At 36.2% G+C, this 25,504-nt stretch overlaps 2 protein-coding genes, 1 long non-coding RNA gene and 1 other non-coding gene across 4 annotated transcripts; 1 reads left to right on the top strand and 3 right to left on the bottom strand.

Moving 5' to 3' along the window:
- Window positions 1–3,209: 3,209 nt before the first annotated feature.
- LOC125496220 (small nucleolar RNA R71) lies at window positions 3,210–3,315 on the bottom strand. The gene has a single exon (XR_007272917.2). It is a non-coding gene; the product is annotated as a small nucleolar RNA R71 (small nucleolar RNA).
- An 87-nt stretch (window positions 3,316–3,402) lies between these two features.
- On the top strand, window positions 3,403–5,172 carry LOC130590783 (uncharacterized). The gene is made up of 2 exons (XM_057393336.1): window positions 3,403–4,328; window positions 4,446–5,172. Exons 1-2 carry the CDS (start codon window positions 3,403–3,405, stop codon window positions 5,170–5,172), a joined length of 1,653 nt encoding a protein of 550 aa, XP_057249319.1.
- A 3,660-nt stretch (window positions 5,173–8,832) lies between these two features.
- On the bottom strand, window positions 8,833–14,828 carry LOC109134709 (uncharacterized). Its single transcript, XM_057393684.1, has 2 exons — window positions 11,134–14,828; window positions 8,833–9,551 (listed from the first exon to the last, which is right to left on the bottom strand). Exon 1 carries the CDS (start codon window positions 14,025–14,027, stop codon window positions 13,134–13,136), a length of 894 nt encoding a protein of 297 aa, XP_057249667.1. The 5' UTR covers window positions 14,028–14,828; the 3' UTR covers window positions 8,833–9,551; window positions 11,134–13,133.
- A 153-nt stretch (window positions 14,829–14,981) lies between these two features.
- Window positions 14,982–25,121, bottom strand: LOC109136409 (uncharacterized). Its single transcript, XR_007272667.2, has 3 exons — window positions 24,725–25,121; window positions 18,809–18,974; window positions 14,982–17,950 (listed from the first exon to the last, which is right to left on the bottom strand). It is a non-coding gene; the product is annotated as an uncharacterized LOC109136409 (long non-coding RNA).
- Window positions 25,122–25,504: the final 383 nt, after the last annotated feature.

The following is a 25,504-nucleotide window of genomic DNA, read 5'->3' as shown; positions in this document are numbered from 1 at the left end:
AGCGTACAATATATAATATATTCAGTCCAAACTCCAAACAATTGGACTCAAAAGATATTCTTTGAGTTTTTCTTTGAAAATTTTGGACTTTTTAACATTGTCGCTCTAAATTTTTACATGGGCTAGAAATTGCACTTACCTTCCAAAAGCCAAAGCGTGAAGTGAACATTGAAAAGATAAAAGTTACTTTAACCCTTTTGGACCATTTTGTATTATGCAATTTGCATTTATTAGATTTTAAGATGTGTGTAATTTACTTTACGGAATAGATGTAATGAGTCCAACTTTTCGAACTTCAATAATTCACATAAAAATAAATCACTGATAGGCTAAAGTCGTATCACCTAATCAAAAATAACCTAAGGTCCACTAACTAGTAGTCAGGGAAGTCAGGATCGAATCCACATGGAGAAGTTATATTATCGTATCTGAACTCTAATATTACACTAACGAAATCAGATGAATGGTTGTGTTACTAAACTAAGCAGATATCAGAACTAAATATGAAGGTGTAACTATATTAATAAAGTACTAGAATCATGGATCACTATGCATATAAATCAAGAAATCAGGGATAAATCATAACCACCTAGTAAGTCAACTGTCTAGGGCACATGTAATTTCTCTCGAACATTACCTCCCTCAAAGATCACCCAGCCGCTCTCGCATAGTGACATAGGAAAACTAGGTCGTTACTAATCTCCTAAGGTCAAACAAAACCTAACTAAATCACTAAACTAGGTAAAGTGATAAATAAGGGTCGAAATCCACATGGACTAAGGAACACCAAAATGTATTGATAAAACAATAAGCTAGGCCGGAATCAAGTCGGAAATTGTCAATAACCAACTAAGAACTACGAAAAAGCTAAATATCAAAGATAACTAAAGTTAAGAGATGGGATTAAACACCAACTAATCATGAAATAGGCATAAGTGATATGTCTATTTTATATAGAGATTTTACCTCCGTCTCTCATTCATTATTGGTCTTAACTGCGCTCTTCGGAGCCATTTTTACTACTAATGTGCTCCTTGTAGTGTGTTTGTACTTTCAGATTGATCATTGTAGGAATTTGCACGTTTTAGTGCATTTCCTACTCATTTATATCACTACAAGAGATGATGTACTTTCGAGAGCATGAGCATTGAGTTGGAAGAGTTTTGAAGCAAAGCGAATAATAAAGGAAGTAGAAAAATGACTTTAGTCCACTCTTTTTATTATATCTCAAGTTATACAAATCCAAATAGAGTGATTTCAATTCTGTTAGATTCTACATTTCAAGAGCTTTCCAACGAGTGGTCATTTGCCTAATTCCGACGAGTAACGAAGAAGTTATGGCGTTTTAAAGATTGACATTTTGTGCAGTCTGACGACCGCCCGACCGGGCGAAATCCGCCCGGGCGGTCGGGCGAATGCTACTTAGCAAATTTTCAGAAGATTAAAGCATCCAAAAGAGTATTACCTGCGGGCCCGACCGGGCGAAATCCGCCCGGACCGGTCGGGCGAGACGGAAATTATCACGAGAATGCTGCTGAATGGCGCCCGGTCAGGCGCGACGAAGAAACCAAAATACCTGACAACCGCCCGACCGGGCGAAATCCGCCCGACCGGTCGGGCGAGACGATTTATGGGCTGTTTTGAGCGCGTGTTGCGCCGGATTTACGAGACATATAAATACTATTTTCTTAGAGTTAAAAACTACGCCTTTTTACTAGAGTATACATTTTATAACTTTTTAGAGAGCTTTTGAGTTTACTCCATTGTTAAACATTGATTACTACGCTTTGATTCCTTCAAGTAAAGACTAAGTTTTCTTAATCTCTTCTTTCTTTTCATTATTATCATGTCTTTTAATTTGTTCATTATTTGTTTTGCTATTTCAATTATGTGTGAGTAGTCCATTAATCTAGGGTTAAGTAAAACCCTAGCAATGATTTAATATGTGAATTCCTCCATTAATCCCAATTTATATGATCAATTGTTCTTGTTTGATTGGATTGTTCTTATGCTCATTATCATACTAGGGATAGGTGATTTTGATTTGACTCCGTATATCTTATTTTCAATGGGAATTGAATCTAGATGGTTTTGTTGATCCAATCAATGGTATGAATATCTTCTATGGGAATAGTTAGATGGGATTGCTAGGAATTTAATTGTGATGTTATGCATAATGCCTCTTTTTGCATGATTCTATGGGAATAGGTTTGATTGCTTGTTTAGAGTAGCCATTGGTACTCGGGAGAGATCTTTGGTAATTATAGGGTGCATTACTCCTCTTGGATTCTTGATTATGTTAATTGGGATGGAATTTATTCATGTATTGGTCATGCTAGTGGTGATGCTTAATTCTAGATGTTTTAGTTAATTGATTATATCTTGTGTGTTCTTAGTAATTATCGTAGTTTAGTGTTAGTCTTAGTCAACACCTTTTCATCATTGTTTGCCACTCGTTTAGTTAAATTGAGTCAAGATAGCTAGTGTTTGATACGTTTGTCCCTGTGGATTCGACCCTGACTTGCTCTGCTACGTAGTTGGGTAGTTGGTTAGGTAATTACTTTTGATAGGTGTGCGACACGCCTACCAAATTTTGGCGCCGTTGCCGGGGACTAACGGTATTAGATTAGTTTATCTTTGATTTTATTTAGCTAAACTGTCTTTGTTCGATCATTGTCACTCTATTTGCTGTTTGATCTCTTTTCTTTCAGTCTTTTTGTTGCATGCGTACTCGTAGCAAGGGTCCACAAGATCTGATTACTCTTGATCGCGAGATCGAAGCTACAGCAAGGAGATTAGGAGATCGAAGAAGACAACAACAACAACCAACAATGGGAGACGAAGCACCACCAAAGTCTCTACGGGAATATGCTATGCCCGATGAGACCACCACCACCATAAACAGACCAACAACCGCTGCCAATCATTTTGAGCTCAAGCCACAATTCATCCAGTTTATCTCACAGGATTCCTATGCGGGAACACCCAAAGAGAGCCCTACTGATCATTTGGCTAATTTTTTAGAAAAATGCAATACTTTGAAATTAACTAATGTTTCTGACGATTTAATTCGGTATTGTGCTTTTCCTTTTTCTCTCAGGGACGAAGCAAAGGAATGGTTTAAGGAAGAAGAAGTGAGGAAGATTGCCACATGGCCAGAACTGAAGAAGGCTTTTCTTTACAAGTTCTTCCCTCCTATGAGAACTTCCAAGTTCAGAAACGAGATATCTGGCTTTCAACAACATGAATTGGAGTCTCTTTTGAAGCATGGCAGAGATACAAGGCTTTGCAAAGGCAGTGTCCACACCACGGAATTCCTGAGTGGCTGCTGATTCAGACATTCTACAATGGTCTGAAGCATGAAGTTCGAAGTTCTATATGACCGCATCTGGCGGTACTTTCATGGCAAAAACTCCAGAAGCCGCGAAGACATTGTTGGATGATATGGCTGCCAACAATTACCTGAATGACTGGAGTATATCTCGTGGAGCCCCTAAAAAGGGAGGTAAGTATGAGGTTGATGCTATTGCTACTTTATCTAATACTGTGCAGGTTTTGGCAGCTAAGGTTGACCAATTGAGTAGCAGATCAATAGTACCTGTTTGTGAGATTTGTGAAGTGCAAGGTCACTCATTTAATGAGTGTCAATACAATACCATGGGAGCGGTAACTGAGCAAGCTAATGCCCTCCTAAACACAAACACAAGACCACAAAACAACCCATACTCAAACACATATAACCCAGGTTGGAAGAATCATCCAAATTTCTCTTACAAAAATAACCAACCTCAACCTCCACCCACAAACTACTCCCAACCACCCGGTTTCCAACAAAGGCCGCCATTCAGCTCCTCCTCATCTTCAACATCCAATCTTGAAACCATCATAGAGAATTTAGCTTCTTCTCAAGCAAAGCAAATTGAATATCAAGCGAAGCAGAATGACTTCTTCAACAACTCCCTTCAACAAATTCATGCTCATAATAAAATGATGGAGAATCAGATGACACAACTAGCCCAACAAATAAGCCACCTCTCTAAACCTTCAGGCCAACTTCCTGGGCAAACTGAACCAAATCCTAAGGGGCATATCAATGCCATTTCATTGAGGAGAGGTAAAGAACTGTCAGAGCCTACAAGAAGGGTAACTGAGCAAAAGAACACTGCAAAAGAGGTTATAGAGTTGAGTGAGGAAGTTCAAGGGAAGACGGGTTTGGAAGAGGAAGCTAAGGAGACTGAGAAAAAGGAACCTATTGTCACACCTATTGCACCATACAAGCCACCTGTTCCATTCCCTCAAAGATTGGCACAAGCAAAGCTAGAGAAGAAGTATGGGAAGTTCCTTGATATTTTGAAGAAGTTGCACATTAACATCCCTTTCTTGGATGCTATCTCAGAGATGCCTTCTTATGCTAAGTTTTTGAAAGACATGCTTTCCAACAAAAGAAAAATTGAAGAGAATGTCACTGTTTCACTAACAGCTGAGTGTAGTGCCATTTTGCAGAACAAGCTTCCAAAGAAGCTAGGAGATCCAGGCAGTTATTCTATTCCTGTTAAGCTTGGTGATATTGAGATCAAGAATGCCTTATGTGATCTTGGGGCAAGTGTCAGTCTCATGCCCTTGTCAATCTGCAAGAAGCTCAATATGGGTGAACTGAAACCCACACGCATCTCCTTACAACTAGCAGATAGAACAGTCAAGTTCCCCCTTGGCATCCTTGAAGATGTTCCTCTTAGAGTCGGAAAATTTTTAATTCCATGTGATTTTGTTGTTATGGAAATGGAAGAAGATGCAAACGTTCCCATTATTCTTGGGAGACCCTTTTTGGCCACTGCTGAAGCCATAATTGATATGAAAAAGGGAAAAATCACCTTTGAGATAGGTGATGAGAAGATGGAGTACACACTCACAAACTCCAAGGCTTCTCCATCTATGGGAGAAATTATTGATATAGTGGATGTTCTCAATGAGGAGACCCCGGTTAAATCTAGCACTCCTTCTTCTATGTCGATTGAGAGATCACTTGCAAAAATCCAACATTCAGTTGCTGAGATTAAGGCAGAGCAGTGCATTATTCAGAAGAACTTGTCATCCATATTCACAATGTTGGAAAACCTCAATACTTGGATGCAGTCACCAGGGTTTCTGATCCCTTCGCTCTCCCCTCCTTAGTGAGGATTTGTGAGTACCCCACCCCTTTCTTTGTGTCTACTCTTTACCTTTGTCACACTGCGGACATTGTGACATGCTAGCTTGGGGGAGGGATTTACCACATCATCTGTACATATTCATCATTTAGGCATTTTTACTTTCTGTTTTTGCATATAGTTTCATTATTAAGTTGCATTTTAGGTTGCATTTAGGATCGATCACTGCTGATAGTACACACTAAGCTTGGTTTTATGCTCATCTCTATGTGAAGTCTAAGCATGATTTGAATAACTCTGAACTATTTTTGATCTCTCCTTGCTCGTTGTGATTTGAATGGTTTGTGGTAAGACGGTTTGATCCTCCCAAGGGAGACTTGACTATGCTTGTTAGCCAAAAATCTACCTAGTGAGGTTATTTGAGCCTAATGGACTAACATTTTTTTGTCTTTCTTTTCATGTGTGATGCTCTTCCTTGATTATTATCCTCTAGAACTTGCATTGATACTCCTTGAGACCGCATTGACTTGTTTTTGCATTGAATATGATTGAGGCATCTGCTATTTCTGAGCTACATAACCAAATGCCACCTACATTGATTACTCTCTTTTTGTCACCCCTCTGAGCCTAGCCTGTTTTTCTTGATTAACTACATCTTTAGCCCTTTACCTTGTCCTACCTAGGGAATTGTGAAGCTATGTTGATGAGGTTAAACGTGACATTAGAGATATTTTATGGTGTTTGATTATATTGAGTTCACCTCCTCATAGCTGCTTTCTTTAAAACTCCTATCGATTTCCTCTGTAGGGAATTTGTTAAATCCTTTATAGAAAAAAAAGAGAAAACAGAAGAAAAAAAAAAAAAGATGTGATATGTCTTTAGTGCGTAATAAAAGGAAATTGGAGTTAATAGTTGATCGAGGAGTTATGAAGTAGCCAATGAAAAAGAGAAAATAAAGTGAAATTAAAATGTGTGTGAAGTTTGATAATTGTTGTCAAGGGTGTATGAAAAAATGAAAAAGAGCTTCACTTTCCCCTTTGAGCACCACTTTTCTAGAACTTTCCACACCCATACCTTAAGCCTTCATTACAACCTATATAAAGCCCTCATGATTCTTTGCATATAACATAGTCCCGAAGCGGTGGAGAGTGAGAAGATATGCAAGCTTATGGTAGGATATAGTCAATGGAATGGAGCTTTGAGCGACTATTTGACCCTTTTATACACATGAGCGTTGTGTGCATGACTAGAGTGAGGGTTTATCATGTATGGTCAAGGCAAGCTTGGGGAGCAAAGTGGTAGTATTGGTTGTCAAGTCACAACTATGAGATTTAGGATTTAGATTGAATAGTTTTGTGTTTATTCCCTTCATGGTCTTATTGTCACATTGAAGATTGATTTGAAAACCGTGTTGTGTGTGTGTGATTGAAGAGGCTTTTTTTTTTCTTACTTTCCCCTATGTTTCATGTTGGAATGCTTGTGGACAAGCATTAGTTTAGCTTGGGGGAGTTTGATATGTCTATTTTATATAGAGATTTTACCTCCGTTCCTCATTCATTATTGGTCTTAACTGCGCTCTTCGGAGCCATTTTTACTACTAATGTGCTCCTTGTAGTGTGTTTGTATTTTCAGATTGATCATTGTAGGAATTTGCACGTTTTAGTGCATTTCCTACTCATTTATATCACTACAAGAGATGATGTACTTTCGAGAGCATGAGCATTGAGTTGGAAGAGTTTTGAAGCAAAGCGAATAATAAAGGAAGTAGAAAAATGACTTCAGTCCACTCTTTTTATTATATCTCAAGTTATACAAATCCAAATAGAGTGATTTCAATTTGTTAGATTCTACATTTCAAGAGCTTTCCAACGAGTGGTCATTTGCCTAATTCCGACGAGTAACGAAGAAGTTATGGCGTTTTAAAGATTGAGATTTTGTGCAGTCTGACGACCGCCCGACCGGGCGAAATCCGCCCGGGCGGTCGGGCGAATGCTACTTAGCCAATTTTCAGAAGATTAAAGCATCCAAAAGAGTATTACTGCGGGCCCGACCGGGCGAAATCCGCCCGGGCGGTCGGGCGAGACGGAAATTATCACGAATGCTGCTGAATGGCGCCCGGTCAGGCGCGACGAAGAAAACAAAATACCTGACAACCGCCGACGCGGCGAAATCCGCCCGACCGGTCGGGCGAGACGATTTTGGCTGTTTTGAGCGCGTGTTGCGCCGATTTACGAGACATATAAATACTATTTTCTTAGAGTTAAAAACGCCTTTTTACTAGAGAATACATTTTATAACTTTTTAGAGAGCTTTTGAGTTTACTCCATTGTTAACATTGATTACTACGCTTTGATTCCTTCAAGTAAAGACTAAGTTTTCTTAATCTCTTCTTTCTTTCATTATTATCATGTCTTTTAATTTGTTCATTATTGGTTTTGCTATTTCAATTATGTGTGAGTAGTCCATTAATCTAGGGTTAAGTAAAACCCTAGCAATGATTTAATATGTGAATTCTCCATTAATCCCAATTTATATGATCAATTGTTCTTGTTTGATTGGATTGTTCTTATGCTCATTATCATACTAGGGATAGGTGATTTTGATTTGACTCCGTATATCTTATTTTCAATGGGAATTGAATCTAGATGGTTTTGTTGATCCAATCAATGGTATGAATATCTTCTATGGGAATAGTTAGATGGGATTGCTAGGAATTTAATTGTGATGCTATGCTTAATGCCTCTTTCTTGCATGATTCTATGGGAATAGGTTTGATTGCTTGTTTAGAGTAGCCATTGGTACTCGGGAGAGATCTTTGGTAATTATAGGGTGCATTACTCCTCTTGGATTCTTGATTATGTTATTTGGGATGGAATTATTCATGTATTGGTCATGCTAGTGGTGATGCTTAATTCTAGATGTTTTAGTTAATTGATTATATCTTGTGTGTTCTTAGTAATTATCGTAGTTTAGTGTTAGTCTTAGTCAACACCTTTTCATCATTGTTGTCACTCGTTTAGTTAAATTGAGTCAAGATAGCTAGTGTTTGATACGTTTGTCCCTGTGGATTCGACCCTGACTTGCTCTGCTACGTAGTTGGGTAGTTGGTTAGGTAATTACTTTTGATAGGTGTGCGACACGCCTACCAATAAGAATATCAAACATAGAGATAATACATGAACACTACTTGAATTAGCTATTGACCCAACACACAACTCCCATCCTACTCTCATAGGCGGAGAAATCCTCAAAGACATAAATAAGGACTCTCATCCATTACTAACATATCCCGAGGTTCAAAGTAACCCAAGTCAATAATAGAAATCAATAGGTCACATTCTCATGCCAACCTAAATCAATCAACTCCATCTAATACGACATTCAAGTGATCAAAGAGAATGCAACATAGATTAGAAGAGCTAAACAAGCAATAATTTAATCACGCAAATCTCTAAATCCAAACTCAAATGCCCAATTCAATCATGGTTGGGTTTTCACCCAAACCCTAACCAACAAACTACTCCATAAATACAAAAATGAGGACTTTAGAGAAATAAAACTTTAATAACATGATAATAATTATTAATCTAACATTAAACTAAATAAAATAAATCATAAATAATTAAACTAATCATGAACAACTAATCTAAGAAAAACAATTAAAATAAAACAATAAAAGAGGAGATAGAGTAAGAAATGCTCATTGATGAATGGTTGAAAGTTCCAATACAAGTGTCACCCTTGAATCTACAATCTTCAACCTCTCTTTGAGTTTTCTCCCTTTTTTATCTGTAGGTTTTGAGATTTCTCTCACTTAAAATCCTAATCTAAGACTAATGGAGGCTAATCCCCCTTCAAAATTAGGGCCCCCTTCATGAATAGGGATGATTCCTATTTATAGGTCCAATTATTACATCATTAAAGAGTCGCGAAAAAAACCAGAGCTGTCCGGAAATTTGAAAGGAGCGGGCGCTCCTTTATAAATAGGAGCGGGCGCTCCTATGGTAACTGGGCAAAACAGAAAGTTGGAGCGACCAGAGAGGGACCCGGGGGCGGGAGCTCCAAAAGCAAGGAGCGGGCGCTCCTTTGAAAAGGGAGCGGGCGCTCCTAAGAAAACTGCACAAACAGCTCAACTTCAAATGACCATAACTTTCTCGTTTTTAATGTAAATCAAGCATGTGACCTATCGTTGGAAAGATAACGAGCCAAATTTTACTCTCCAATTTGAATCACTAAAAAATGATTTGTATTATGGAAGATATGGTCGTTCAAAGTGGACCATCTTGTGAATCTTGCTTCTTCAACTTTCATTTGCCTCCTTCCCTTTATCATTCATGATTTACTCCACATTTGTGCATTCCTTTGGCTTTTATATATGAAATTAAAAGTATATTTCAATTGGACCTATAAAGAACCAAGAAAATAATGTAAAAAGTAACTTGAAAAGTAAAACAACGACATATCTAAAAAGAACTAGTAAAACAAAAAAAATAAGCAAAACAAACAAATAAAAGAGGGTAAAATACAAAATAAAGGTTAAATATAGGGATAAATAAGAGGTTTAGAGTGATATAAATATCACTCATCAAATTCCCCAAGCTTAACCTTTGCTCGTCCTCGAGCAAACAAAAAAAAAGAATGAAAATCTATGCTAAAAAGCAATAAATCCTAACTCACTTTTGTAGGAATCACGGTTGCATTTAATATATGCAACAAGCTCTTTAAACCCCTAAATCGCTCTAGAGGGCGAGTGAGATCTCGCGAGGGTTTCCCAAGAGTTTAAACCCACAACTCTTAGCTTTTCATCAATCATTTATTCAACAAACTCAAGATTTATGCCCAAGTCAACTATCAATGAAATGGTTCACAAGCAATGATAAAGAGCAACTTTAAAGACAACTAATTTTCAAATGTACTCAAGGTTATGGGTAGAGAAAGAGACTAATCAAGATTGCAATAGGACACCTAATTAGACTTTTTACTCGCTCATTGAGAGCACCTAGCTATCCAAAAGACAAGGCTCTTCAAGGTATAAATATCAAACTAGTCCACTTCCTAAACACACAATTGAGCCTTAGACTCCACTCTACCCAAAACTTAAGAAAATGAAACTAAGTGTGGGGGGCACCACAAATTGACCTCCTTTATTGAACTTTTCTATTCTTTTTGTGCTTTTCATTTTTCACGCCTTTTTTAACTGTTTTTGGCTTTTTCTTTTTGTTACCTTATTATGGGACTTCATTTCACAAATATGAGATTAACTTTGCATAGAAGACTACAAGCACTTGTGGCTTTTGTGCCACTTATTACATATAACAAAAATTGAAGCTTAAGTTTCTTGTAGAGTTTTATTTCGGGACACAAGGAGTGCATTTAAGCTAAGGACACATGAGACCGCAAAGTAGAAGCAAGAATACCCAAGCATGAGCAACTTAATCAAGATTCAAGACTAGACATCCAATTGAGCATTCATTAGTTTCATTTTGGTAGACTCTAATGCAATCAAGATTAATCACCTCCTAAAACATCACAACCCAAGCTCACACTCTTACAAAAGGAGCTCTAAACATTTACTCAAAATAAAGCAAGGAATCCACATATATCATCAACTAGCATCTTCCTTGGGCATGAAATGCTTTGTACTTTTCTTATTACTAAATTTTTTAAAAAATTTCATTTTGCCAAACATCCTTTTTTCATTTTTTTTTCAATTTTTCCTTTATTAAGAAGAACTCAAAACTTGAAGGAAAAAGAAAAGAAAGGAAAATATTTTTTGAAATTTTTGAAAATGAGAAAAGTAAAGAAATAAAGTATATACACCTCCCCCAAGCTAGCGAATAGCTACTCCCCCAAGCTAGAATAAAGCATTGTCCTCAATGCTTGAACAAGACGATCAAAGGGAGGGAGGGAGGGAACAAACATCAAACCAACAACATATGTCCACAAATCATAAAGCATAAGAGAAAGAGAAAAGGAATGAAGCTACCGGATAGTATGTGGGTGTAATACCCGCAAATGACCCAATTTCCCCACTTATAATCAACTTTTCAACACCATGATTTGCTTTCCACGTGCTATCGAGAATGATGTTATTCCAATTATGTACCTAAATAAAAAAAGGATAGAAAAATAATAAAATTAAGAAAGACTAAAAGAAAGAAAATGAAAGCAATAAACCACGGGTTACTTCCCGAGAAAGGCTTATTTAAGGTCCTAAGCTTGACCTTTCTAGTAAATAGCAATTCAAAGATCGCAAGAGTTTGTCATATGCACTAGCACACATTTCAATTTTATTAAGTATGCAATGATAAAATGCAAAATATGCATAAAGTGCAATGCAACTCCATGCAAATAAGGAGAGGGATGCCAAAAAGAAGAAGGATTAAAAGGAAAAACAAAGAAGTAAGAAAGAGAAGAATCAAAATAAGAATAAAATGGCAAACTCTCCTCAACAAACACTAGTAGAATAAATGTTATTTGCTGCGGTGGTATTGCTGCGGTTTCATCCATACGCAGCAATATATCACGTAAAAAGAAAAGAAAAAACAAAAAATAACCATATTGCTGCGGTTTCGGCCGAAAACCGCAGCAATATATTTTCAACGGAATTTTTTTGAAACTTTTTGACTATTTGACCAAATATATTGCTGCGGTTTCTAGGAAGAACCGCATCAATATATTAAAATAATATTAAAAAATATTATTTTATACTATTGCTGCGGTTCTTAAAAAAAAACCGCAGCAATATCTTTTTAAAATTATAATATAACGACCCAAGTAGGATTTCCCCCTCTCTTCCTCCCATCTTTTTCACGCCTCCTCTCATCTTCTCTCACTTCTCTCCTCATCTTCCCTCTCTCCTCTAACCCTCTCAGTAACGCCTCCTCTCATCTTCTCTCTCTTCTCCCCCTCATCTTCTCTCTCTCCTCTATCCATCTCAGTCACGCCGGACGTCCTTCGAACTCAACGTCGTCTTTCGAAATCGCAAAACTCGCAAGGTCGACGTTGATTTCGAAAAGTCCCTCGCCAAAATCGCAAGGTCTTTCGACGAGGTCGATGATGATTTCGACGAGGTCGATGTTGATTTCGACGAATTCGCAAGTCCCTCGCGAAACTCGCAAGGTCTTTCAACGAGGTCGACCGTTCATTGTTTTTGTTCGGTTTTCATTTGGTTTTCGTTCGATTTTCGTTCATAAGGTCGCCAGATTGCTATTTGCTATTTGATTTCATAAGATTCGCAAGGTCGACCGTTCATTGCTATTTGCTCGCCAGATTCATAAGGTCGCCGTCGCCAGATTCATAGGGTTCGGTTTTCGTTCGTTGCTCAGCAGTTCGCCAGATTCAAGTACTCGTTTTGGGTCGCCGTTGGTTGTGTTCCTCCAATTTGTTGGTTGTGTTCGTTGTTTTCGAATTTCTACTGTTATTATGTACAGTTTGTCAATTTTTCAGTTTTAGTTGTAAGTGTTTTTTTTTTCATTTTACTTTTTAATTTATCGTATTATTTATGTAACTAGTTTTTTTTATCGTTATATATTAATAATATTCATATGTCATTTCATTTTCAATTCATATGCAAATTTTGTGGATAGTGGATTTATTTGTTGCCGGATTTTTATTTTTCAAATATGATTCCAAAATAAAAAAAAAAAAAATTTTGGTTACCAAGACACATTGCTGCGGTTTTGGGCCCAAAACCGCAGCAATAGTTTGACATATTGTTGCGATTTTGGGCCTAAAACCGCAGCAATAGTTTGACATATTGCTGCGGTTTTGGCCCAAAACCGCAGCAATACTCTCTATTAAATATGTAATACATAAAAATATTGCTGCGGTTTGGCCTAAAAACCGCAGCAATATTTGTAGATATTGCTGCGGTTTTAAACCGCAGCAATATTATTAATACCTATTGCTGCCCTCTTAATTGTTGCGCGCCCAAAACCGCAGCAATATGGCACTTTTTAACCGCAGCAAATAGCATTTATTCTACTAGTGAAAATCTTTTTTGGTGGCAAGCTCACTCTTTTCCTCAATAATGAATGGATTGGGCACTTGAAGGTCAAAAGAGGCAAGAAGCTCATCTAGATTTGGAGTTTTGATACATGTGAATGGATATAAAATGGGACTAGAGGGAATAATGTCAATCCTTCTTGCAAATGGAATATGAGGGGAAGGGATAGAAACAAGGTTTTCACAAACCACTTCACTCACATCACAAGACTTAAGAGGGAAAACTTCTTCCATTAATGAGTCATCCTCAAGAATATCTCCATTATTCATCAAAACTTCAAAATCATCTTCAAGCTCTATGCTACTCTTTCCCAATTGATTTTCATTTCTAACATTCCTCGAATCAACATCATTAAACTCAAGAATGTCATTATTGCAACCCAATTTTTCCCTAAGCAATTTCAAATCAATTTCTAATTGCAAAAGGGGGTCAACAATAGTTGGGGGAATAGGTTCATGATCAAGCATATGAGATTCATCATTGGGAGCATAGGATTGATCATATGAATTCATGCAAGGGCTTGAAGACATTTGATAAGATGCATGAGCAACATTAGCAAATTCATCCAAATGAAAGGAAGATGGGGTAGAAATACAAGTCTCGAGTTCATAACTAGAGAAATTTTCAAGATTTTGATTAGCATGCATTGACATTTCCCATTCATATGTATCTCTAGCCAACCATTCAAATAGACTCCAAGCTTCATCCAAAGATTGAGCATGGAAATCACCATTAGACATAGACTCTACCACCTTTCTAGTTTCTTCATTTAGACCCTCAAACATCATATCACATATTTCCCATTTTTCAAAACTATGGTCACAACCAAGAGAATCTCCAAGCCTAGTACCTCCAAAATACTTCATATTCATATTGGGGAAGGGAAAAGATTGCCATTTTTCGAAATTTTTTTATGAAAAGAAAATGAAATCAAATAGAACAAATAAAAGAGAAATATTCACAAATAGCCTAGACTCATCTAATCAACACAAATCAATGTTAGCCGAAGTCCCCGGCAACGGCGCCATTTTGACATAGGAAAACTACGTCGTTACTAATCTCCTAAGGTCAAACAAAACCTAACTAAATCACTAAACTAGGTAAAGTGATAAGTAAGGGTCGAAATTCACAGGGACTAAGGAACACCAAAATGTATTGATAAAACAATAAGCTAGGCCGGAATCAAGTAGGAAATTGTCAATAACCAACTAAGAACTACGAAAAAGCTAAATATCAAAGATAACTAAAGTTAGGAGATGGGATTAAACACCAACTAATCATGAAATAGGCATAAGAATATCAAACATAGAGATAATACATGAACACTACTTGAATTAGCTATTGACCCAACACACAACTCCCATCCTACTCTCATAGGCGGAGAAATCCTCAAAGACATCAAATAAGGACTCTCATCCATTACTAACATATCCCGAGGTTCAAAGTAACCCAAGTCAATAATAGAAATCAATAGGTCACACTCTCATGCCAACCTAAATCAATCAACTCCATCTAATACGATATTCAAGTGATCAAAGAGAATGCAACATAGATTAGAAGAGCTAAACAAGCAATAATTTAATCACGCAAATCTCTAAATCCAAACTCAAATGCCCAATTCAATCATGGTTGGGTTTTCACCCAAACCCTAACCAACAAACTACTCCATAAATACAAAATGAGGACTTTAGAGAAATAAAACTTTAATAACATGATAATAATTCTAATCTAACATTAAACTAAATAAAATAAATCATAAATAATTAAACTAATCATGAACAACTAATCTAAGAAAAATAATTAAAATAAAACAATAAAAGAGGAGATATAGTAAGAAATGCTCATTGATGAATGGTTGAAAGTTCCAATACAAGTGTCACCCTTGAATCTACAATCTTCAACCTCTCTTTGAGTTTTCTCCCTTTTCTCTCTCTAGGTTTTGAGATTTCTCTCACTTAAAATCCTAATCTAAGACTAATGGAGGCTAATCCCCCTTCAAAATTAGGGCCCCCTTCATGAATAGGGATGATTCCTATTTATAGGTCCAATTATTACATCATTAAAGAGTCGCGAAAAAAACAGAGCTGTCCGGAAATTTGAAAGGAGCGGGCGCTCCTTTATAAATAGGAGCGGGCGCTCCTATGGTAACTGGGCAAAACAGAAAGTTGGAGCGACCAGAGAGCGACCTGGGGGCGGGAGCTCCAAAAACGAGGAGCGGGCGCTCCTTTGAAAAGGGAGCGGGCGCTCCTAAGAAAACTGCACAAACAGCTCAACTTCAAATGACCATAACTTTCTCGTTTTTAATGCAAATCAAGCATGTGACCTATCGTTGGAAAGATAACGAGCCAAATTTTACTCTTCAATTTGAATCACTGAAAAATGATTTGTAGTATGGAAGATATGGTCGTTCAAAGTGGACCATCTTGTGAATCTTGCTTCTTCAACTTTCATTTGTCTTCCCTTTATCATTCATGCTTTACTCCACATTTGTGCATTCCTTTGGCTTTTATATATGAAATTAAAAGTATATTTCAATTTGACCTATAAAGAACCAAGAAAATAATGTAAAAAGTAACTTGAAAAGTAAAACAAAGACATATCTAAAAAGAACTAGTAAAACAAAAAAAATAAGCAAAACAAACAAATAAAAGAGGGTAAAATACAAAATAAAGGTTAAATATAGGGATAAATAAGAGGTTTAGAGTGATATAAATATCACTCATCACATAGTCAAGGGTCACTTTGCCTAATGATTGAAAGCCTATACGGTATCTCTCCTCTCGAAGTAGATTCAGTATTGCAACAATAGAAATCCAAATCAGGCCTAACTTATAATTCTAGCATGAAGAATCAATCAAAGGAAACAATTGAAATACAAGATAATCAAACTAATCTATCAATCCCTCATTGCATACATAGATCTCCATAATTCTAGATATAGAACTACTCACTCATAATCATGAAAACAATAACAAGAATCATATAAAAACTCATACTTTGAAACATAGCAAATAACTAAGAAAATAATCTAATTAACAATGGAAGAAATAACAAAAAAATAATGAAGAAAGATTACCGAATTATATTGAACTATGAATAAGCAAAAGGTTTGATCTTGAATTGAAATCACAAAGCACTAAATTAAGGTTCTTCAAACACTCTCTAGAGAAAACTAATAATAAAAACCAAGATGAAAGCTAATAATTCTGATTTTTCTATTTATACAAGCCCTAAAACAATAGCCAAAAGTCTCGAAAGAAGGGCCTGTATTCATTAAAAAAACCGCGTGTCAGTCGCCCGATCGGGCCCAAGATGCCCAATGAAATCGTGCTCCAAAGCGAAGAAAAAGGCGAAAATTGACAGACGCCCGATGAGATCGGGCGGTCTGATAAAATGGTAGGTAGCAGCAGCTGGCAGGGGGCCCGATGTCGGGCCAATTCACCCGATCGGGCGAGACACCGAATCGCGACTGGGCGTTGAACGCCCGATCGGGCCTACAGCAGAACCACGAAAGTCGTTTCTTCGCCCGATCGGGCTTGGCCGCCCGATGCTGTCGGGCCAAGTCAGTTTAGGCGTGTTTCTTGTTCTTCCTTTGCACGAAGTTCCAGAAAGCATCCTCGGGATCTTAAAACTCAGCGTCCAACCTCTCTAATCCAGTGTGCAATCATATAAAGTAGGTAATAGCTCCCTAAAACCTACAATCCAATACAAAACAGCAAACCACAACTAGATGTAGAGAGTTAGTACCAAATGGCTCCTAAGAGCACCATAACCATAACTTTTAGCACATAAATAGGGGAGAAAACTCTATATAAAACCATAATATCAATCACCACGAGGATTTAAAGAAAGTGGTATATATTGAGAGCCAAAGTATACTGATAGCTGGTCAAATATTCCGTAAAAAACCCTTTTCGATTGATGGATAACTATTTAGCACATAGATGTCGATAGTCGGTGTTATGGAAAGCAAATAACTGAGTACTTATTATTTAGTACATACGGACAATAGTTGGTATCATTAAGAGTTAATTTTAGCATCATTCCTCATCATACATAGAATACACTCCCTCCATTTCATTTTAATTTACTCACTTTACTTTGGAGAGAACAAAGGAGTAAGTACAAAAGTATGAGAGAGAAACTGAAAAGTGAAAGAGAGAAACAAAAGAGTGGGTTAAAATATTAAAAATTGAATGACATGGATGGAAAATGAGGAGAAAGTAGATGTGGTATGTTACCAAAAATAGAAAAAGCAACAATGTGTAGATTAAAAAGAAACAGCCTAAAAAAGAAAGCTTGTAGATTAAAAAGAAACGGAGAGAGTAGCGATAAGGATTTAGGGTCAAATGAAAAGATTCTTAAAATGAGAATGAGAAGAAGGATATTTTTGCATATTTTTTGTAATAAATGTGTAAAATGTTTGAACTAAATATGCAATCTCTTTATCATCTTCCTTTTTTTAACATAATATGCATCTTTTTTTATTTTTTGAACGAGAAATTTCATTAATTGAAGGCCAAACGACATCTACAATAAGTCTTAAAGAAAAACAAAACCCAATTAAACAAGGGTACATCAAATTCATCTTCCAAGAAACTACAATGAACCAGATCGAGCAATACAGCGCATCCCCCTTGTATTTGCTGAATCAAGCAGCTATTGATAAGAAAGTCTATCATTATGACATAATTTGGAAAGAACATTCTTGATCTAGCCATATTGGCCGCATCCGAGATTCCAATACCTTCATGTTTAGTGTCAAACTTCAAACGATGAGAACAATTTCTCCTACCTGAAGACAAAAGAACCATACTCACAACTGTCATAAGGGAGAAGGAAATCTCCACAATAGAGACTAAAAACCCCATAATAGGGTTTGAGAAAATCTCATAAAGATAAACTATTTTATTTAACAAAATAAAAAATAAATGAACATAAAACTGAAAATAAAAAGGAAAAGGGAGCTTATCATAGATGAAATCATCCATGGCAGCCCGTAATTAGTGAAAAAAAGTAAGGGAGACTAGGGTTTGAAAGAGAAAGAAGGCCAGCTATGCATCTTATTTTTAAATGCATATTTAGCTCATAAATATATGCAAATTCAGTTGAAATTTCGCAGATCAGCCATTTTCATTTGAAGAAACTTTTTATTGGATTCTTCCACTTAGAATAAGATTATGTTTGAATCACAACCTAATTAAGAGCATAGTGAACCCTAAAGAAGAACTTGTAAATTTAGTCAAATTATGAGAAGATTCATACTTATTCTGTTAAGAAATTGTCATTTTTATATTGCATACTTGCATGTATTTGGAAAAATGATAGAAATCTAACCGTACATAACAAATAGTGTTTGTGTGTAATAAGATAGTGTGTGTATTACTTTTCTCTTATTTTGCTACTTTACAAACACAAACAGTATTTTCTTACCCAAAAACACTTTTTTCTACCCACAAATACTATTTTTTACATAAAAACTTTGTTAATTGCATCAAACTGTTAGATCATCTATGCCTATGGGCACACATCAACATTGATTTCCGCAAGTTGCATTTCCAAAAATGCAAACTTAACAATATGGCACAAAATTATGACTACAACGATAGCAGTAAGACAAGTCTTCCATTTTTAGAAACAGAATTATACTTACGACGAGAATTAGGGACAGAGCAACTAATAAGTTTGACTACTGAAAGGAGCCACATCATGTTGAATTAGAAAAGAAGCCTTGCAACTTGGGAGCCATGATCCTCCGGCATTTCTTATCCTCCCGCATTTCGCATAGGTGATTGTCCGTAAACTTGATATTAGTTGCTCTGCTGATATATTCAAAATCGTTATAGAAGTTGGACTACAAAGAGAACTTACGGGCCCGTTTGGTAGTCGTTAATAAATTGCGGTAATGGGAATGAATTTTAAGTGTAATTTTATTAGGGAAGCACCCTTAAAATCTCTATGGGGAGGCATTTTTTCTCCATGGGCAAGCAATCTCACCCTTAAACTTGTGCTTTTGTCTCCAAAGGGAAGCAATTTTCATTACCACTCATTACCACCTACAAGGTGGTATTGGATGGGAATGAAAATTCAAGAAGGAAAGTGGACACTTTATGATAAATTAGCATTACCATGGGAATGGACAATGATATTTTTCACAAATTTACACACAAATTCATTCTCATTACCACCAGTTATGACCAACTACCAAACGGGCCGTTAGTGCACAAATTATATCCATCAACTGGAAAGAACAGAAAGATAATATTTATGTTTTTGGGGAGTACATCGTTGCCAAACAAAGGAAGGGAGAACATCCACAATTTCACAATAACACATAATCTAGCTTCACATACCAAACCACAGAGGCAAGAGTGGTTGTAGGTTCACTAAATTGTTTTTGCCTAGAAAAGGGAATATGAAACCCGGTATTATCGTGTTATAGACAATGTTATATCAAACTACAACGATTGGACATTCTAACCCCATAACTTCCTGTTTCAAGGTAACGAATTCGATCGTTTGTATGAAATTGAGATGGTGACACAAAGAAATATGTATTGCATATGCAACAGCATTACCACTTCTCTTCAAAAAGAATAAAAGATTTCCGGGGGTGGGGGGTGGAGACTCGCAGAAAGGTAACTATGATAACGTAAACCCTCAATATGTTGGAGTCCAATGTTTTAGCCATAACAATCCATTTAATTTCCTAACTGCAACATCTACGAGCTATAAGAATGAGTTTGCTTTTCCAGGTTATCAATTTAAAAAGTCAGATGCATTACATGGCTCCTTGATCATACTCGCAACCATCATGGACTGAATCAACTCAACCAGAGGCCTTCAAACATCTTACAGTTTATAGAGTCCAAGATTAATTCAAGATCCTTGATTGTATTAATGCATATTGCAGGTACAATAACAACAATCTAATATGTATCTAATATAATCTTCGATTTGTCATTTCCTTAGCTACAGTAGAAAATAAAGCTTAAATGACCATTACATCCAATAATCATTTGCTACCACGTTTCATGACTCATCTCTTTCACCTCCACCACCACGAAGAGTTTATAATAGCAAAAAGTATCATAAATGCCAAACAAAATACTCAAATAATACATAAAAGTTGCAGAATGCCAATATGAACTATGAAGTTGTTAAGAGGAAAATCACATGGTGTTTGCGACTCATTTGGTGATTTGATATAAGGAATTAACCAAGGAAGCATATAAACAACTGAACGACATTACCTCTATTGATGAGGATTTGAGTACGACAAAGTTGCAAGAGTTCTTTTAACATAGAAGCCCTGCAGGGACTTTTAAGACATAATGTCAAGTCTGCATCAAACATCAGTGGAATTCCAAAGCTTGACAGATATAGTAATTCGATTGAAAATATTGGATGGAGGTTAATTAGGGACGTTGAAAGCATCAGGATTACTTCAAGTAGTTGTTAATTTGTTATACCACAAGGTTACCTTCAAGTAATTGTTAAAATTTTGGAGATAAAAGGGATAGGTTAGAGTGATGGAAATTAAGCTTTGAGCTTTAGTCTGCAGCACATGAAGTTCATTTTGTTGGTTTGAGACTTTGAGTGCTAAATTCAAAGCCGTGAGATCTGAGCAAGGCCATGTCTAATACATAAGAGCTGACATTTGGCAGTTAAGTTGGTAGTTTGCATGGACTAGAACTTGTTGGAAAACACTAAAATACGACCTTGGGGCCCCGTACACGGTACATCCACCTTGCTTTAGAGGGAAAATTAGGTACTTTAACTTTTCCAAGGCTAGTATACAAGTCTAGTTCAAATTTTGGGTGGACTCGTATCCAAAATTTGTAGTTCTTGATGTTCTTAATATCTAAAATTACTTGATGCTTAGCTGCTTTTACTGCCCGTTTGGTAGTTGTTAATAAATTGCGGTAATGGGAATGAATTTTAAGTGTAATTTTATTAAGGAAGCACCCTTAAAATCTCCATGGGGAGACATTTTTCCTCCATGAGCAAGTAATCTTACCTCTAAACTTGTGTTTTTGTCTCCAAGGGGAAGCAATTTCCATTACCACTCATTACCACCTACAAGGTGGTATTGGATGGGAATGAAAATTCAAGAAGGAAAGTGGAGACTTTAGGATAAATTAGCATTAACATGGGAATGGACAATTATATTTTTCACAAATTTACAGACAAATTCATTCCCATTACCACCATTTATGACCAACATCCAAATGAGCCGTTAGAGTATTTTATGATCAACATTAATACTTATTTATACATTAACAAGAATTTACAGAAAAAGGAAAAACAAAAGATGAGACTATTCTGGTGACGATTTCCAAGGTGAAATGAGAAGAAGAATATGTTAGTTCTTTACTCACTGCAGCCTTAACTTAACTGATAATTTAATCATCATCAAACTTCAACCGAACCAGGTGATGACTGTCACAATATAATCCTGTTTGCATTAGAAAGCTTATCACAGCCATATTTTAAGGTAATTAACAGAAACTGCAAACAAGTGGAAGAAATATTACATATTCTACATGGTAGCTGGTGCAACTGTTCAGCCAAAATTTGAAGAATATAAATAAGGTTATCAAGAATAAGACAACAGCTTCAGTAGGTCAAAAGGAAGCAGGTACAATAATCCCTCTATTCAATTCATCTCCATTTTTCTCAATTTGGTGATATCTCCGGAGAATTAGGCTAGAAGGATACTTCAGTTTTGAGGAATTACATTAACAATCCATGTAATATGCAGTAATTAATGGTGGTAAAGGATCAAAAATATATAGCTAAATTTATCAATAAAGTATCATTTCAATGTCCATGAAAATAATTGTCCACCCATTACAACTTTAGAGGTGGTAATGGTAATGGAAATTTGAGAAAGAAAGCACATGTTTGAGAGTGAAGTTTCATTACTATGCACAATGTCATTTATGAGTCAAGTATCATCTCAATGTCCAGGAAAATGATAGACATTACCACTTTAGAGGTGGTATTGAGTGGTAATGAAATTAGTGAAGAAAAACACATGCTTGAGAGAAATTTTATTACTATGCGCATTGTCATGAGACTTCTTAATAAATTTACATATAAATTCATTACAACTACTGCCAGTTATTACAGGCTACCAGATTAGCAATACATATTATAAAAGCTTGATTACGAGCTACATAATCAGAACTTTTTCAGCAAAACTATGCATTTTGCAATCACAGTTGATTTGCAGACGCATCTTGGATCTGTGGAGGTTATTGTCATGGATTCCAGCAAAGTAAACTAAAGATGCACAATGATCACTGGGTTCTCAATTTTGCAAGCTTCTGAAGCAAATATGTGGTGCTTTCTAGGACTCCATATCCATTTAACTAGAAATTGAGCTGTAGCAGAAAGTTTCTCTCTTTTCTGATGCTCAGCTTGTCATTCAATAGAGTGTCTCTCATGTTTGAGGCAACAAAAATGGTGTAGGTTACATGAAGCCAGGTTTAGCTTGAGTTGGCACAGATCTAGTGCATGCATGAACTTTATACAGAATTCAACTCCTATGGTTTATATGAAATCATGATTACCTCATCAATAAAGCTACAAACCTCCCTTCATAGTGTAACTTCAGAAAAGTGGTTACCAACTTGTGTCATATCCTTCAATATGGAATCCCTTCTCACAAGACCAATTGTTCCTAGACATGTAATGTAAAGTAGTAGATAGGAGGACAGAGGGAGCTATTAGAAATACCTTAGCAAATCTCTTTGTAACGATAATTTAAGGACTATGTAAATATAATTTTGGAGGAGACATCGAGCTATTTTGATTTATAAGATTGTGCTTGATTGGCAAAATATGAGAGCTAAACATGGTATAAACACTAAAGAAATGAATCAGAGCATCAATTCTTTGGTTAGGTAACAGAATCTGTTCTGTTACTTTAAGGTAACCAACTCCGATATTTGAAAAATCCTCTCTAAGATTCCAGCCCCACAATAAAAGTAGAAATTAGATACAAGTGATCAGTCTGATCACTTAACATAGCTCAACCAGACAACTAGGTCTGACCATGAGTCGAAAACTTATTTATCAAACTCCATATCTAAATCTCCTCTATTCGGATTCGGAACTTTTAAGTCAGACTCGGATTCAAGATTTACTTTCTGAATTCAAATCGGATTTTATTGGTTCATATTCGAGTTTGATTCGAACTGTATTATCATTTATATCACTAAAATAAGACTTATAAGATAACCATCATAGTATTAAGCTATATTAACTCAGATTTTTAAAAATGCAAACTCCTTATCGTATTATAAAGTAATCTCTTTATTTATCAATTAATGGTTTGAAAGTAGTAATCAGGTTCGTGTTGGGTGTTACACAAACTTTAACTACTCTAGCTTAGATTTTGATATATTGTCGAATATGGATCGAACTTTTTTCTTGGGATCAAATGCACCAGAACCTTCATCTCTACAAACAACACATTAGAAAAAGGTCATCACTATACTTTCCTTCCCTCATCTTGTTTCATAACATTCAGTTTCCTCCAATCAAACTCCAAGTATTTTCTATGAAAATAGGACAATCATCTGAATCCTTCAATCAACAAGCTCACTTCCTTCCTAATCTTGCATCGACAAGTCTTAAACTTAGATTCATAAGTCAAAAAGCCATCCTCCACCAAGAAATATTTATTTTGACACATATTACTAACTAAACTAATTAAGCTCAGAAAGAGCAAGACAAAAAATGTTTAACCTTAACCCCCTCCGTCTCCTATTTTCACATTTGAGCTCAATATTTTTTTTTTTACACATCCATCTTAATACTTTACGGCCCGTTTGGTAGTTGGTCATAAATGGTAGTAATGGGAATGAATTTGTGTGTAAATTTGTGAAAAATATTATTGTCCATTCCCATGGTAATGCTAATTTATCCTAAAGTGTCTACTTTCCTTCTTGAATTTTCATTCCCATCCAATACCACCTTATAGGCGGTAATGAGTGGTAATGAAAATTGCTTCCCCTTGGAGACAAAAACACAAGTTTATGGGTGAGATTGCTTGCTCATGGAGAAAAAATACCTCTCCATGGAGATTTTAAGGATGCTTCCCTAATAAAATTACACTTAAAATTCATTCTCATTACCGCAATTTATTAACGACTACCAAACGGACCGTTAATACTAAGCATAAAATCTATGAACCCCGCATTTCTTTCCAAAAGCAGATACGAGCTTTGCGCAATTCAGAACTGTTCTATTCATTTTTTGTTCAATCATCAATCAATAAAAGTAGTATTTCTAGTAAAGAGAGCACTCTTGTACATTAAATCAATAAAGTAGTATATTTGAACCAAAAACATCACTTTGATAATATACCACCAAAAATGATTCTGAGCAAAAAAAAAAAATGTTTAGAACAGTTGTGATTAAGGCATTTCCCGTTGATAAAATTAAGGCAAACTTGGGAAAATACATCAAGAAGGCTTAAAATTAGACAAACAAATCTGACATAGTATTATATGAATAGATTAGTGATAACATAATAATTGGAAGAAACATAAAGTACCTGAAAATAAGATTGAAAGTTCAGTTGCGAACAGGGGAAGAAGAATCGGGAAAATCAAAGGATGGTTGTTGTTGTTGTTGTTGCTGCTGCTGTAATTCCTTTTCCTTCTCTAATTCCAGAGTTTGTTGGGCTTTTAATAAGAAGGGTTTGAAACCGATTTGCAAGGTCAAGTATCCAAATGCTAATGCTCCGACCACTACTAACCCTGATCTCATGGCGTTCATCCTTGTTCTCCCTCTCATCTTGTAGTTTTGTCTCTCACTCTACCTCCACGAAATTATTTACCACTATCACAATTTTGACTTTTGAGCGCTGATTTCATTTTGTTTTTGTGTTTACTCCTACACTCCTAGACTCCTAGTGTCGAAAAATGAAGGTTTAAAATAGATGAAGTTCGAAGAACTTCACCAAACAAGAAATAGATGAAGTTCGGGATAAGTTGGCGTCCCACATTACCGATGATTGCTTATAATACATACATTTTAGCTCGAATTTACTAGTTTGTATCAATTCTATGTACATTTTTTACATTATTAAATATATTATTTGAAGTTAATTATTACCTTTCTCCACTTGTCATATATTGTTACATTATTTGCATTTTTTTTGTCGAAGGGAGGTTTTGGGTGGGGGGTGGGAGTGGGGTGGTGGGGGATGTTGGGTGGGCTAGGAATGGGGGTGCAGGGGTGGTGGTAGGGGTGTGGCTGGGGTGTGGCATGGGTGTGCAAGGGTGGGCTGGGGGTGTGCAGGGGTGGCAGCAGGTCTGGGTCGGCAGGGGTG

The sequence above is a fragment of the Beta vulgaris genome, chromosome 3, assembly GCF_026745355.1.
Source record: "Beta vulgaris subsp. vulgaris cultivar EL10 chromosome 3, EL10.2, whole genome shotgun sequence".
Classification (NCBI taxonomy): Eukaryota; Viridiplantae; Streptophyta; class Magnoliopsida; order Caryophyllales; family Amaranthaceae; genus Beta; species Beta vulgaris.
The sequence above is the reverse complement of the archived record's forward strand: the minus strand, read 5'-3'. Positions and strand labels throughout refer to the sequence as shown.

What these genes read in the sequence shown, in the direction of transcription:
- LOC130590783 (XM_057393336.1), top strand. Translation starts at nt 3,403, where the DNA reads ATGGCAAAAACTCCAGAAGCCGCGAAGACATTGTTGGATGATATGGCT. An exon ending in CAAGCAAAGCTAGAGAAGAA is followed by an intron (nt 4,329 to 4,445) that starts GTATGGGAAGTT and finishes TTCCAACAAAAG; the next exon opens with AAAAATTGAAGAGAATGTCA.
- LOC109134709 (XM_057393684.1), bottom strand. Translation starts at nt 14,027, where the DNA reads ATGAATATGAAGTATTTTGGAGGTACTAGGCTTGGAGATTCTCTTGGT.